This window comes from Microtus oregoni, unplaced genomic scaffold (assembly GCF_018167655.1).
Source record: "Microtus oregoni isolate MIOR12 unplaced genomic scaffold, Mior012 000012F_ref0000307, whole genome shotgun sequence".
In the NCBI taxonomy this organism is placed as follows: Eukaryota; Metazoa; Chordata; class Mammalia; order Rodentia; family Cricetidae; genus Microtus; species Microtus oregoni.
Genome location: NW_024543071.1, coordinates 49,420,382 through 49,435,147, shown reverse-complemented (window position 1 = coordinate 49,435,147; position 14,766 = coordinate 49,420,382). Strand labels below are relative to the sequence as shown.

At 44.2% G+C, this 14,766-nt stretch overlaps 1 protein-coding gene across 1 annotated transcript; it reads left to right on the top strand.

Annotated features, from left to right (window-relative positions):
• Positions 1 to 37: 37 nt before the first annotated feature.
• Hnrnpul2 (heterogeneous nuclear ribonucleoprotein U like 2) lies at positions 38 to 14,577 on the top strand. The gene is made up of 14 exons (XM_041662227.1): positions 38 to 891; positions 3,130 to 3,265; positions 3,558 to 3,634; positions 4,677 to 4,816; positions 5,211 to 5,301; positions 5,397 to 5,509; positions 5,902 to 6,165; positions 6,525 to 6,647; positions 7,025 to 7,153; positions 8,048 to 8,216; positions 12,370 to 12,570; positions 13,818 to 13,891; positions 14,158 to 14,265; positions 14,385 to 14,577. Exons 1-14 carry the CDS (start codon positions 348 to 350, stop codon positions 14,463 to 14,465), a joined length of 2,250 nt encoding a protein of 749 aa, XP_041518161.1. The 5' UTR covers positions 38 to 347; the 3' UTR covers positions 14,466 to 14,577.
• Positions 14,578 to 14,766: the final 189 nt, after the last annotated feature.

Below are 14,766 nucleotides of genomic sequence, written 5' to 3'. Positions count from 1 at the left end.
GTTAGGACGCCTCCGCTGATTGGCCCGGATCTGTGAGGGGAGGGAGCAGAAGTGAGGGAACTCCGTCGTTCTCGGCGCGCACTCGCTCGCGGTCGAGAGTCGAGTCCCCTGGAAGCTGCTCCTCGCCGCCTTGTTTTGGGCTCCGTGAGCCGAAAGGGGCAGGGCAGAAGAAGGCGACACAAACACGCCGCGGGAAGAGCGCGGCCCCTGCCGCTGCCGGCGTGCGCTTACTAGCGCGGGCTCAGTACTGGCGCGGGAGGCGGAGGCGGGCGGCGCCTGCGCGGTCGGGCTCGGTCGACAGTTCGCAGGGGAGGAGGCGGCGGGAGGCGGAGGAGGCGGCGGCGGCGATGGAGGTGAAGCGGCTGAAAGTGACCGAGCTGCGGTCGGAGCTGCAGCGGCGGGGCCTGGATTCGCGCGGCCTCAAGATGGATCTGGCGCAGCGGCTTCAGGAGGCGCTGGATGCTGAGATGCTGGAGGACGAGGCCGGCGTTGGCGGCGCCGGGCCCGGCGGGGCCTGCAAGGCGGAGCCTCGGCCTGTGGCCGCGTCGGGCGGAGGCCCGGGCGGGGACGAGGAGGACGACGAGGAGGAGGAGGAGGAGGAGGAGGAGGAGGACGAGGAGGCGCTGCTTGAGGACGAAGACGAGGAGCCACCTCCTGCTCAGGCTTTGGGCCAGGCCGCGCAGCCTCCTCCGGAGCCCCCGGAGGCGTCAGCCATGGAGGCCGAACCCGAATCCTCCGACACACCGGCGGAGGCCACGGCCGGGTCAGGTGGGGTAAACGGTGGTGAAGAGCATGAGACCGGCAAGGGGGAGGAAGACGGGCCGGAGGAACGGAGCGGGGATGAGACGCCGGGATCCGAGGCACCGGGTGACAAGGCCACAGAGGAACAAGGTGAGGAACTTGCAGCAGAGCAAGGCTCCAACCTGCCGGGTGCGTCCCCGATCCAGCACCCCACCCCGCAGCGCGCGATCTGATTCCTTGTTTCCACTTGCCCGAAAGCGCACGATTCCCGCGGCTGTGTGATGGGATTCCCCTGGGAGCGGGGTTTTCACTTGCCCATCTTTTGGGGGGTTTGGGTGCGTTGTGGCTCCACGGTTCCTGTCTAACGCGATTCCTCAGTGTTAGTGGATAGAAGTGTGTGGTATGGTGTGCGCGCGCGTGTGTATGTGTGTGTGTACTGCTTTCGAGCTACCTGTGGATCAGCCTTTAGCGGAAAATTTGCTGGGAAATTGGCGGACTGCAGGTACCCGTTAGAAGCTTAGACCTTCGGTCTAGCTGACAGTCAATTTCTTACCGTCAAATCGTTACCCAGTGAGCAGTCTGTGAAGTGTTGCTCTGTCAAACCCATGTTAGAGCACACGCCTCACAGAGCCTCTGGATAGCTAACCTTGCTCCTTCCTGCTGCAGCGCTGGCAGACAGTGTCTCTGTGAGCGGTTGGGTTTAATCATTAACTAGCAAAGAGAAAGAAAGCCTTAGGCTGGTAACTTTTAGTAGCATGTTAGTTGCTTGAATGGAGCTTTTTCCCTTCTCCCAATTGTCGTTGTATTTTAATTCTCCTTCCGAGTCGGTAAATGAGCATATTTATAGACTTATCCTTCCGCACTGGGGCCTTTAAGGTCCCTAACTTCCTGAGGTGGAATGATTGAGGGGTTCTAGTGGGTAAGTTGAGTAACCTTGTGGTAGAATATGTGTAGCGACTTTTCCCCAGGAGTTAATGACCTTTCTCCTTTCTTTTGAAATGCTGGCATGGTTAGAGCTAGTCCATAGTGTCTGTCAGGAAGGAGAGCTGCTTCCCAGTCTTACTTTCAGTTGGATTGCCTAAGGTTTTTTTGTTTGTTTTTTGCACTTTTTTTTAAGGCTGTTATTGTCCTGTACTTGGAATCTATTTTTCAATGACTGTATACAGAGTATAGTTTTTTTTTGGGGGGGGGGGTTGTTGTGTCTAACGTTCTGGAACAAAATCTCTATTATATAACCCTTGACTTGTTTGTATTCCAAATAGCAGATAAGATATTGACAGGTAAGAGAGCACTTTAGAGGAATTGTCAAAGACTATTAAGCCTTCAAAACATGAAAGCCTAAGGGGAAAAACCGTGTGTACTTCTTGTAAAGAGTGGTGCTGCCGGGCTTAGTGTCACACCTTCAGTCCCGGCACTTGGGAGGCGGAGGTTGGCACATCTCTGTGAGGTGGTTTTTTTTTGTTTGTGTTTGTTTTGGTTTTGGTTTTTCCGAGACAGGGTTTCTCTGTAGTGTTTTCTTTCATTCATTCATTCTTTCTTTCTTTATTCCTTTATTTTATTTTATTTATTTATTTGAGCCTATCCTGGAACTAGCTCTTGTAGACCAGGCTGGCCTGGTTTACGTAGAGAACCGCCTACCTCTGCCTCCCGAGTGCTGGAATTAAAGGCATATGCCATCGCCTCCCAGCTATATTGTGATTTCTAAGACAGCCAGAGCTACATAGTGAGACCCTGTCTAGAAAACAACAACAAAAAGAATGTCACTAAATGTACACCACCACCTTCCTGCCCCAAATTCCATGCAGTCAAGATGTAGTGTTATTTATGGTTCACGTGTGACTTAATCATTTGCTCTGGTAACTTTCAGTTCAAATTCCTGTTAAAAAATACAGCTGCCATAGTGTGGTTGTGCATTTTAAGGCAAAAAAGACAGTCTCTTAAAGAAATTGTAAGGCTTCTGTGCCATGTACCTGCTGAGAAATGTTAGAAAACAGTCATTAAGTACTTGCTGTGAATTCAAATCTGATGAGAACTGGAAGAAATTCACCTGTGAAGGTTTTTAAACGACTTCAGGGATATTTTTCTATCCTATTAGTGGGGAGATCTGTCAGGTTGGCTTGAATGAAGTAGATACATTTAGAATGGAAAATTTGCCCAACTTTTTCTATTTCTTGACTGTATTTAGCTCACAGCGCCCCCCCCCATCTTAATCAATAAAAAGATACTGGAAATAAAACATACGGATATAAAACATATGGCTATAATAGGAACACTTTCACTCAGATACCCTCTGTTTCCCCATATTGGTTAACTCAGATTCTCTTAGTTCTGAGCTTATTCTATGCTCCAGTATAAAAACTGCTGATTTTCTTTCCCTCCCTTTTATAGGAGATGACCAGGATAGTGAAAAGTCAAAACCAGCAGGCTCAGATGGTGAGCGGCGGGGGGTAAAGAGACAGCGGGATGAGAAGGATGAACATGGCCGAGCTTACTATGAATTCCGAGAGGAGGCTTACCACAGCCGGTGAGGGAAACACTCCCTTGATGGGAATGTCTGCTCTGCTTTTGGTATTCCTGGCGTTGATTGGACAGTCTGGAAGGAGGGGTGGATTGAAAAATGGAATAGATCTTTATAGGTATAAGTTTTAGAGTAAATAAATCTATGATGAAAGCTATTTCCTTTTCTCATTGACTGAAAGAAGCTGTCTGCTGGAATTTGATAATTCACTGATACTTTAAAATGAACAGTGCCACACAAACACCTCCAAGAAAGCAGCTTTGGTTATATTGCATTTGCTCTCCTCTCCTACCTGTAGCTCGAAGTCTCCACCACCTCCAGAAGAAGAAGCAAAAGATGAAGAGGAGGATCAGACTCTTGTGAACCTGGACACATGTATGTATAAAGCAAATTGCTTTTTTTTTAAAATATTTATTTATTTATTATATACAATATTCTGTCTGTGTGTATGCCTGCAGGCCGGAAGAGGGCACCAGACCTCTTTACAGATGGTTGTGAGCCACCATGTGGTTGCCGGGAATTGAACTCAGGACCTTTGGAAGAGCAGGCAATGCTCTTAACCACTGAGCCATCTCTCCAGCGCCTGCTTTGTTTTTTTTTTGTTTGTTTGTTTGTTTGTTTGGTTGGTTGGTTTTTTTTTTTGAGAGTGGGGCCTTGCTATTTATCCCAGGTTATTTTCCAAATTGTGATCCTCCTGCCTTAGTCTCTGGCATGATCTAGAACTGACTTTTGAGAGTAAAACTTGATGGCTTGAGTATTTGGACAGTTTTTGTATCCATTCATGATAATTGGGCATAATGGTGCTCTCAGCACTTGTCAAGTGTTGAGTGTTGTAGTAAACCGGCATATCTTTCGTGTTATGTTTCTTTTATTTAGATTTATTTACTATGTATAGAGTGTTCTGCGTGCACACCAGGAGAGGGCTCCAGATCTCATTATAGATGGCCGTGAGCCACTGCTGTGGTTGCTGGGAATTGAACTCAGGACCTCTGAAAAAACAGCCAGTGCAGCCAGGCGGTGCACGCCTTTAATCCCAGCACTCGGGAGGCAGAGGCAGGTGGATCTCTGTGAGTTCAAGACCAGCCTGGTCTACAAGAGCTAGTTCCAGGACAGGCTCCAAAGCCACAGAGAAACCCTGTCTTTTTTTTTTTTTGGTTTTTCGAGACAGGGTTTCTCTGTGGTTTTGGAGCCTGTCCTGGAACTAGCTCTTGTAGGCCAGGCTGGTCTCGAACTCACAGAGATCCGCCTGCCTCTGCCTCCCAAGTGCTGGGATTAAAGGCGTGCGCCACCACTACCCGGCGAAACCCTGTCTTGAAAAACCAAAAAAAACAAAACAAAACAAAAAAAAAAAACAAAACAGCCAGTGCTTTCAACCTCTAAGCCATCTCTCCAGCCCTGTATCTTTCCTTCTTAACAGATACCTCGGATCTCCATTTTCAAATAAGCAAAGACCGATATGGAGGGCAGCCACTTTTCTCAGAAAAATTTCCTACCCTTTGGTCTGGGGCAAGGAGTACTTATGGAGTAACAAAGGGAAGAGTATGCTTCGAGGCCAAGGTAAGGGCTCTTTCAAGTCAGTTATTAATTTCAGCTGTGTGTTGGCCGCCTAGCCAGTACTTTATTAGTGCAGAGAAGGCACCTGACTTAACATACCTTAACTCTGAGCAACAAAATTGACCCTATGACTTTGTTTTGTTTTCTTGTTTGTTTTATGTGTTGGGGATTGAACTCAGGGCCATGTACATATATCATCAGGTGCTTTATTTCTGAGCTATATACCCAGACCTACAAATTTGGTCTTTGGTTTAGGTTTAGTGAAAATTGTTTTTCTGATATTTAGCTGTGATCTTTTTTTTTCTTTTCAGTTTGTATACAAATCTTATCTTTGTAACTCAGACTTTGTACCTGCATTGCTCAAAGTACCTAAGAATTCCTTTTCTGACTTGACCAGGTAACACAGAATCTCCCAATGAAAGAAGGCTGCACAGAAGTTTCTCTACTCAGAGTTGGGTGGTCTGTTGATTTTTCCTGTCCACAGCTTGGTAATGTTATTTTTTAACTTCTTGCTGTGTTTATTACCATATTGCTCACACTGTGGGAACTTTACAGCTAGATAATTGATTGTTGACTATCCTAGGTGAAGATGAATTCTCTTATGGTTTTGATGGAAGAGGACTCAAGGCAGAGAATGGGCAGTTTGAGGAATTTGGCCAGACTTTTGGGGAGAATGATGTCATTGGCTGTTTTGCTGTAAGTGTTCCTGTAAATTGTGGATTTATAGCAAAGAGTAGATGAAAGGCTGAGAGGATTCAGCTGTGCTTCCTACCAACTACTGGCTCTTATACATTCTATGCATTGCTTGGTTGTTTGAGCTGTCCAGTAACCCCAGTATTTATCTGCTTATTTCTACATGTATTGGGGGGCATATCAGAGTGTATATGTGAAAGTCAGAGGACAGTTCTCTCCTACCATGTGGGTTCTAAGGACCAAAGTCATGTCATCATACATGGTGACATGTGCCTTTACCCACTGACCCATCTCTCCATCCTCCCAACTGAAGAAAAAAAAAGTAAGCTGTAAGATGTCATTGTTCTTAAAACCTGTACCAACCTATAAGTGCTCTTGTGCTTTTGTCCCTGTAGAATTTTGAGACTGAAGAAGTAGAACTTTCCTTCTCCAAGAATGGAGAAGACCTGGGTGTGGCATTCCGGATCAGCAAGGAATCTCTAGCAGATCGAGCCCTTCTACCCCATGTCCTGTGCAAAAATTGTGTCATAGAATTAAACTTCGGTCAGAAGGAAGAGCCCTTTTTCCCACCACCAGAAGAGTTTGTGTTCATCCATGCTGTGCCTGTTGAGGAGCGTGTACGGATTGCAGTTCCTCCTAAGACCATAGAGGAGTGTGAGGTATGCCAAATTGCAGAAGTATGAGCCTTTTTAGAATAGTTTTAGAATAGTGAAGGCTGGTGGCGCACGCCTTTAATCCCAGCACTTGGAAGGCAGAGGCAGGGGGATCTCTGGGAGTTCGAGGCCAGCCTGGTCTACAAGAGCTAGTTCCAGGACAGGCACCAAAGCTACAGAGAAACCCTGTCTCAAAAAACAAAACAACAACAAAAAAAATAGAATAGTGAAGGCTGTGTCCTTTCAGGTGTATTCCGAAATTACTGTCAAATTTGGATAGGGAAAATATAAGAATATTTTCTAAAGAAAGTTGGATTTTAAAAAATGACTCTTTTATTACATTCCTAGTTTCCTTTTATTTGCAGGTGATTCTGATGGTAGGACTCCCTGGATCTGGGAAGACCAAGTGGGCACTAAAGTATGCAAAAGAAAACCCTGAGAAAAGATACAATGTCCTGGGAGCTGAGACTGTGCTCAATCAAATGAGGGTCAGTTGCTGAAAGGTGGGGGAGGGATGGTTAATCGGCAGTGATGTTTGCTCTGGAGACTCTGGGAATCTTTGATAAAACCTGTCCTCAGTCAGGGATGGAGGATGTCTTTGAAGTGTGTGAGAACAAGGGCTACACATGTAAAAATGTAACTTTCTGTCATGTGTTAAAATATGCTCCATACCTGCTGGATTGTCAAGTCTCTGAAAATGTACAATCTGGAGTATGTACGGATTAAGAATGGAAGTAATTACTATAGGAAATTAGTAGTGTGATGAGTTGGTCTTATCCATGTAGCATTTAAAACAGGTGACTTTGGGGATCTTGAACTTGCTGTGTAACCCCTTATCTTACTCCTGTTTTCTTGCACTTATCAGATGAAGGGGCTGGAAGAGCCAGAGATGGACCCCAAGAGCCGAGACCTCTTAGTTCAGCAAGCTTCCCAGTGCCTTAGTAAGCTAGTCCAGATTGCTTCCCGATCAAAGAGGAACTTCATTCTTGATCAGGTATTCAAACATTCAAGAGGAACCTTTTTAAAGGAGGTTCAGAGATAAAATTTTGCGACTTTTTAAAAGAGTGAAACTGGGATACACACGTAGGACTGAATTAAGAATTAAGAAATAGACTCAGGTTTGTCTGCGCTGAGTTACTTACGTAATGTACTTGAACTCATCATACTATTATCCTGAGAGTATGAGCTAGATGATAGAGGAATAGGAGATCTGGGTTCATTTATTTATTTATTTATTATGAATACAATATTCTGTCTGTGTGTATGTCTGCAGGCCAGAAGAGGGCACAAGACCTCATTACAGATGGTTGTGAGCCACCATGTGGTTGCCGGGAATTGAACTCAGGACCTTTGGAAGAGCAGGCAATACTCTTAACCTCTGAGCCAGCTCTCCAGCCCCATTTATTTATTTCTTTTATTTAGTCAATATCTTGACCTACTTACATTTGTGATCCTGAACAAGTCTTTTACCTCTCTAACTTTAGTTTTCCTGATGTGAAATATTTATCAAGTAGAGTCTCAAAAATCAAAGGAGAAGCCAGGCAGTGGTGGTACATGCATTTAATCCCAGTACTCAGGAGACACAGTCAGGCAGATCTCTATGGTTCAAGACCAACCTGATCTACAGAGCTAGTTCCAGGACAGCTAGGACAACACAAAGAAGCTCTGTCTAAGAAAAAGAAAAGTCAGAGGAGACTGGGGTTATAGCACAGTGATAGAGCAGTTTTCTAGCATGTACAGAGCCCTAGGTTTGATCCAGATTACTACAAACAATAGTAATAATAGTGATTATTAAAGAAAATTGTGTATTGACTTCTAATCTGATGCTTCAGCTGTAAGTTTAGTGGTGATTTTTGTTCTTAAAACATGTTATTACTCTCATTGCTAGTGTAATGTGTACAACTCTGGCCAACGAAGGAAGTTATTGCTGTTCAAGACCTTCGCCAGGAAAGTGGTGGTGGTTGTCCCTAATGAGGAAGATTGGAAGAAGAGGCTGGAGTTGAGAAAAGAAGTGGAGGGAGATGATGTGCCTGAGTCTATAATGCTGGAGATGAAAGGTGGGCTAAAATTGCATAGATTAGAGAATCTTGTCCCTGGTTAGTACAACCCCACTGGAACCTCGTAGCACCAAGAGTGACTCTCTACATCTAAAGTATAAATTTAAAAACAATTTAATGGAGGCAAGTGCTTGACAATAGACCCCTTGACTTGTGGCTAAAATACAAAAGGGTAATGTCTGGGCATAGTAGGTAGCACATGTTTGTAATCCCAGCACTTGAGATGGTCAGGAAAGAAGATCATGAATTAGACTAGCCTGGATTACATAACAGGACCTTGTCTTGGTTGGGAGGAAAAAAGCAGGGTGGTGATTGCTTATAATCTCAGCATCTGGAAATTGAAAGCAGGGAGGATAAGAAGTTGGAGGCTAGTCTGAGCTAATGATGCTGTCTCAAATGGAAGAACGAGCTGGGCAGTGGTGGTGCACACCTCAGACCCCAGCACTCCAGAGGCAGAGGCAGACAGATCTCTGTGAGTTTGAGGCCAGCCTGGTCAACAAGAACTAGCTCCAGGACAGCTAGGACTGTTACACAGAGAAACCCTGTCTTGAAAAAAAACCAAATAAAATAAAAAAGAAGTATGAGAAATAAGATGTTTAAATCCAAACAAGATACTTAGATGTAAAGGGAAGGGGATTGAGTCAGTTACCTATTAAATAGGTATTTATAGTGTATACTGTTTGTCCATCATTTCCCTAGTTGTAGAAAAATATCAGCATATGAAATGAAACTTCACAGTAATAAATACTATTTTAAATTAATATTTATATTCCACAAAAATGGCAAGAATGATTGTTAACATTTAAATGAAAACACAGTAATTGTAGAAAATTGTCTGTACCATATGTTGATTTCTGTTACAATAATAGTTTTATGTTTTGTTTTCCTTTTTGCTTATTTTTTGATTTGTTATTTGCCTAAGTATACAGTCATCTCAAGGCAGTGTTAGCTATGTTGATTGGTCTTGTTTTATGGTGTTCCCTCAGATCATATTCTTCATCATGTTTCCTTTCACTCATGGCTTCCCACTCACCCTCTCAGCTGCTGGCTCTGGAAACTCTCCATAACCCCTGGTTGTGGGAATCACTTCTCACATCTGTGGGCTGTAGTGTCTGAATTTATACAGAATGAATTATGCAAGCCCATAGCAAATACTCAGGCACTTGGAGGAATTTGATGCTGTTTTGTAAAATAGGGATAACTGGATTCATCTGAGAATCATAATTGAAGTAAAACTCACTGGGACACAGTCTATGAACTTGATGTTCATAGAATGATAGATGTGTCTGGCTATCATGTATAACTAACTGTTCAGTGACCGACCTTGCTGTCAGTGCGTGTGTGTTATTAGAGATGATACTTTTAGCGTGCGCACGTGAGTGTGCATGTGTGTGTATGTGTTAGGGTCTACTGGGAATTGAAACTCAGGGCCTTTCTACATGTTAGGCAAGTGCAGTGCCCCTCACCTATACCCTCAGTCCCATCTTGAAGTTCTGAAAATGTTACTTCTTGACCAGGCATGGTGGTACATGCCTTTAATCCCAGCAGATCAGATACAGGTGGGTCTCTGAATTTGTGACCAGATTGGTCTAAACAAGTTACAGACTAGGCAGGTTACATAATGAGACCAAGTTCTTTTTGGTTTTTTCAAGACAGGGTTTCGCTGTGGCTTTGGGGCCTGTCCTGGAACTAGGTCTGTAGACCAGGCTGGTCTTGAACTCACAGAGATCCGCCTGCCTCTGCCTCCCGAGTGCTGGGATTAAAGGCGTGCGCCACCATCGCCCGGCTTGTTTTATTTCTGTGAATGTTTTGCCTATATATGAATGGTGCCCTTGGAGGTCAAAACTGAACTACTACAGTTAGAGACAAGACAGTTTTGAGTACCTCTGTGGGTGCTGGGAACTGAATCCAGGACCTGCAAAGGGCAGTGAGATGCTTTTAACTACTGGATTAGCTTTCCAATTCCTGAGACCAAGTTTTTAATCTAAGCAACACCAAAACGTGTTCAGTTACAGGGTTAGCCTGTGTTCCTTCTGTCTTGATGTATTTTGGATCACTTAAGAATTTGTTAACCTGGGCTGGAGAGATGGCTCAGTGGTTAAGAGCATTGTCTCGACTTCCAAAGGTCCTGAGTTCAATTCCCAGCAACCACATGGTAGCTCACAACCATCTGTAATGAGATCTGGTGCCCTCTTCTGGCCTGCACACAGACAGAATATTGTATACATAATAAATAAATAAACAAATAAATATAAAGAAAAGAATTTGTAAACCTATCTGGCATAAAGCCCTTTGTCTTCATATACTATTCAATTTAGGGAAAAGATTTGCCTTAGGTATGTACCACAAGTCTTGCACTCAGAAGACTAAAGCAAAAAGATTGCTTTGAGTTCTAGGTCATTCTGGAATATATAGACAGACACCATCTTTAAAAAGAAAAAAGCCATGGTGGCACTTGACTCTAATCTCGGATTTTAAGAGATTGGAAGCAGCCAGGTGGTGGTGGTGCACACCTTTAAATTCCAGCACTCCAGAGGCAGAGTCAGGTAGATCTCTGTGAGTTGAAGGCCATCCTGGTCTACAGAGCTAGTTCCAGGGCAACTAGGGCTGTTATACAGAGAAACCGTATCTTGAGGGCCCTCCCCCCAAAAAAAGAGATTGGAAGCAAGAAAATCAAGGTCATCCTCAATTATATAAGGGAGTTCCAGGTCTGCCTGTGCTATACATGAGACCATGTCTCCAAAAAGAAGTTAGTTTTGTTATCTAAGGATGAATTGGTATGAGCCTAGTACATTTTAGTGTGTTACTAAGTTAAACTTTGAAAGTATTAGGCTTGTCTTGCTGTTGTGTTCAGACCTATATTCTACCACTTGGGACAGTAAGGCAAAATCTTCAGTTTGAAACTTGCACAGACTGTATAGCAAGCTGAAGTCCAGTCTGAGCTTTATAACAAAACAATCTCAAAGGAGAAAAAAGTAAAATAAAAAGAGAAGCTAAGTGCAGTAGCAACAACTATAATTATAATCCCAGTTTTCAGAAGCCAAGAATCAGGAAGATTCAGATCAGCTTGGGATACATGAGACCCTATGTGTAAAAAAACCAACAAGAGCTAGATGATGCAGTCCTTAAAGACTTAGCTGCATAGCATGAAGCCTGAAGTTTTGATCCCAGCACCCACATAACAAGTCAGGTACTCTGTATACTCCCAAATCTCACCACTGAGCAGGGTGGCAACAGGATGGTGAGTCTCTAGATTTTGAGAGGGACCATGTCTACAAAGGAGTAAAGTATGGTAGACAATACCTGACATCCTACACTAGCCTTTTTGCACTAACACATACTCACTTAGACATATACTATTAACAGCAAAACTGGGCATGGTCCCATCAGAGACAGGTAGATTTCTGAGTTCAAAGCCAGTCTGGTCTACATAGTGAGTTCCAGGACAACCAGGGCTCTGTAGAGAGCTCCTGCCTCAATAAATAGCAAACTGAGTGTTGACTCAACTGTAATTCCAGCACTCAAGAGCCTAAGGTACTTGAGGTTAGCCTGGGCTATAGAACTAAAGCAGAACCTACCATACCATTGCATTATGAAATTGAAGAGGAGTGGCCTAAGGTTATTTAAAAAAAACAACCTTAATTTATCCAGTTATCATATGAGAATGACCACCAGATATCTGATAGATAGCCCCGAGGTTATGCAGAAGTTAATTTGGATCCTATGGAAATGTGAAGTCTGAAGAGACAACAGAAGGAGGAAAGCAGTGTAGACAGTATGTAGATGAGGAAATAAACAAGCATGTGGCGGCACATAGATCATTGATAGAAATGGAGTAAGTTAAAAGTGCAGCTAAAAAACAAGCCTAAGCTATCAGCCAAAGTTCCTAATTAGTAATAAGTCTCTGTGTTGTGATTTGGGGGCTGGCTAGTGGGACAGAGAAAGTCTCAAAAAATGGGAAAAACAAAGCAATCAAAATAAAAACCCTTGGATATATAGCTCAGTGACAGAACACTTGATTAACATTTGCAAAACCCTGGATTTGATCCTCAGAGCCACCAAAAACTAAAGTATACTTCCTGTAGTAGATTTTCATGCATTCTTACCTTGTCTATACTTTCTAGGCCCACAAGCTTCTCTCTTATTCTTATAGCCAACTTCTCTCTACCTGAGAAATGCGATTATATGGATGAGGTGACATATGGGGAGCTGGAAAAAGAAGAAGCCCAACCCATTGTTACTAAATACAAGGAGGAAGCAAGGAAGCTGCTGCCCCCCTCTGAGAAGCGGACAAACCGCAGGAACAATCGCAACAAGAGAAACCGGCAGAACCGAAGCAGAGGCCAAGGCTATGGTGAGTCCTGGAGACTTGGCCGCCCACAATGAGCAACTTTCCTAATGAAGCTTATTTCTTCTTGTCTTTAGCACTTGCTTCCTATGCATTCCCCATAATCCTTCAACCAGAAGGGAGTTACTGTGGGGCAAAAAATATGTTTCCTTGAAACACAGTCCTGTGCTTCATCATCTGTCTAGCTTCTGTGTGAGCAAGTGGGTTCCAGACTTCACTGCAGTCTTAGGATGTGTGCAGTGAAAGCCAGTTCTCCCCTTAAGATTTCTTGGTGTTTTATGAAATCAACCCAATTGCACAGACAAAAAAGTATTTCTTCCATCCTTTTAAAGCGTTACAAAGTAAGTTAGTTATTAGTGGAATTAATTTTTCCTCTGAATGTCTAGGTTGCCAGCTAAATCCCCAGGGTGTATTTAAGCCAGGCGGTGATGGTGCATGCCTTTAATCCTGCACTCAGAAGGCAGAGACAGATCTCTGAGTTCGAGGCCAGCCTGGTCTACAAGAGCTAGTCCTAGGGTAGGCTTCAAAGCAACAGAGAAATGCTGTCTCGAAAAAAAGGGCAAAAAAAAAGTGTGTATGAGTATACAATTGTATGTAAATCAACAGGTAGTTAGTGTTAAATATTTCTCAGACACCAGGAATAACAACAGTTCTAGCCTTGAGTATTGAGTATTGTGTAGATTGTTTTGTTTTGTTTTGTGGGAGGATAGGTTTTTTGAGACAGGGTTTTTCTGTAGCTTTGGAACCTTTCCTGGAACTAGCTCTTGTAGATCAGGCTGGCCTTGAACTCAGAGATCCGCCTGCCTCTGCCTCCTGAGTGCTGGGATTAAAGGCGTGCACCACCACTGCCTGACTAGATTTTGTTTTCTTTGTGTGCAGTAAGTGAAGGGTATAGGTTACCTGATACCTCAGATCCCTTTTTGGGCTGAGAATCTGATTGGTGAATGGCAGTTTTTATTCATGTCTGTAACTCTGCCGTGCATCCTTTTGTCATCTAAAATATTTTGTAGGGTTGGGGAGCTTCAAAAGCAGGGTGGCTTTGTTATCTTGTGTCTATTCTTCTGCCCTCCCCTCTCAGACTCTTTTAATAAAAGATCCTGGCTGGTGCTTTACTTAACATTGTGTGAGCCTGGCCAGAGCAAGCCTCCTCCTCCCATAGAATTGCCTTGGGCTCCAACTTTTTGATTTCCACTCAGATGTGGAGCCAGGACCCCATGCCAGCTGTCTGAGCGCCCTCTCCATTTCTCTTCCAGTGGGCGGGCAGCGCCGAGGCTACGACAACCGGGCCTACGGGCAGCAGTACTGGGGGCAGTCTGGAAACAGAGGGGTGAGTGCAGCTCTCCTTCTGCTCCTCCCTCTGGGCTGTGAAGCCATTCCTATTGACTTGGGGGAGCAGAGGGGTTTGGGCTGTTTTCTTAGGTCTTTAGGGTTTTGCCCACTTAATATGTTCATCTGGAAGAATTTAACCTGGGGAAAAAATTTACCCTGCTTCTAGTATCAAGATGAAATAATGTCTTGTTCAATGATGGGTAACTGTGGGTTGTGCTTCTGGAGACCCATGTGTCACCACCACTCTTGTTTCTCCTTCCTCAGGGCTACCGTAATTTCTATGATCGATACCGGGGTGACTATGATCGATTCTACAGACAAGACTATGAGTACAACAGATACAGAGACTATTACAGACAATACAACCGGGATGTGAGTATTATCTTGGCATAGATTGAGGGTGAAGGGGAAAGGACCAGCTGGATGAATGTCATGCCTCTTCATCCTCAGCCAGCTCTGGCTCTAAGTGATGGGGTTTCCCTCTCTTCTAGTGGCAGAATTACTACTATCACCACCAACAGGACAGAGACCGATACTACAGGAACTACTACGGTTACCAAGGGTATCGGTGAAGCCCCTGCTGTTTTCACCTGTCAGCCATGAAGCTGAAGCTCTGGGGATGCCAAGCATCCCCCAAAACACAACCAAGGAAAACAGGGGCTGTTGGGGTGGGGCTGAGCTGCCGGGGAGGGGTGGATGGGGGGAGGGTATGCAAGCAGGGGTGGGGGAGGGGGGAAGTGGAAGCAAAACAAAACTGTACATTTTTTTTTTAAAGTTTGTTGAAAAGAATATTGTCTTATTCTATAAAACATTTCAAACCTAGTTAGGTTATTTGTAATCAAAAAACATTTGCACAGAAAGCAGCACTTAGGG

Excerpts from the sequence above, each read along its gene's own strand:
- Hnrnpul2 (XM_041662227.1), top strand. The coding sequence starts at position 348 with ATGGAGGTGAAGCGGCTGAAAGTGACCGAGCTGCGGTCGGAGCTGCAG. Across the intron at positions 892-3,129 it reads CAAGGCCACAGAGGAACAAG|GAGATGACCAGGATAGTGAA; the intron begins GTGAGGAACTTG and ends TCCCTTTTATAG. Across the intron at positions 13,892-14,157 it reads GGCAGTCTGGAAACAGAGGG|GGCTACCGTAATTTCTATGA; the intron begins GTGAGTGCAGCT and ends CTCCTTCCTCAG.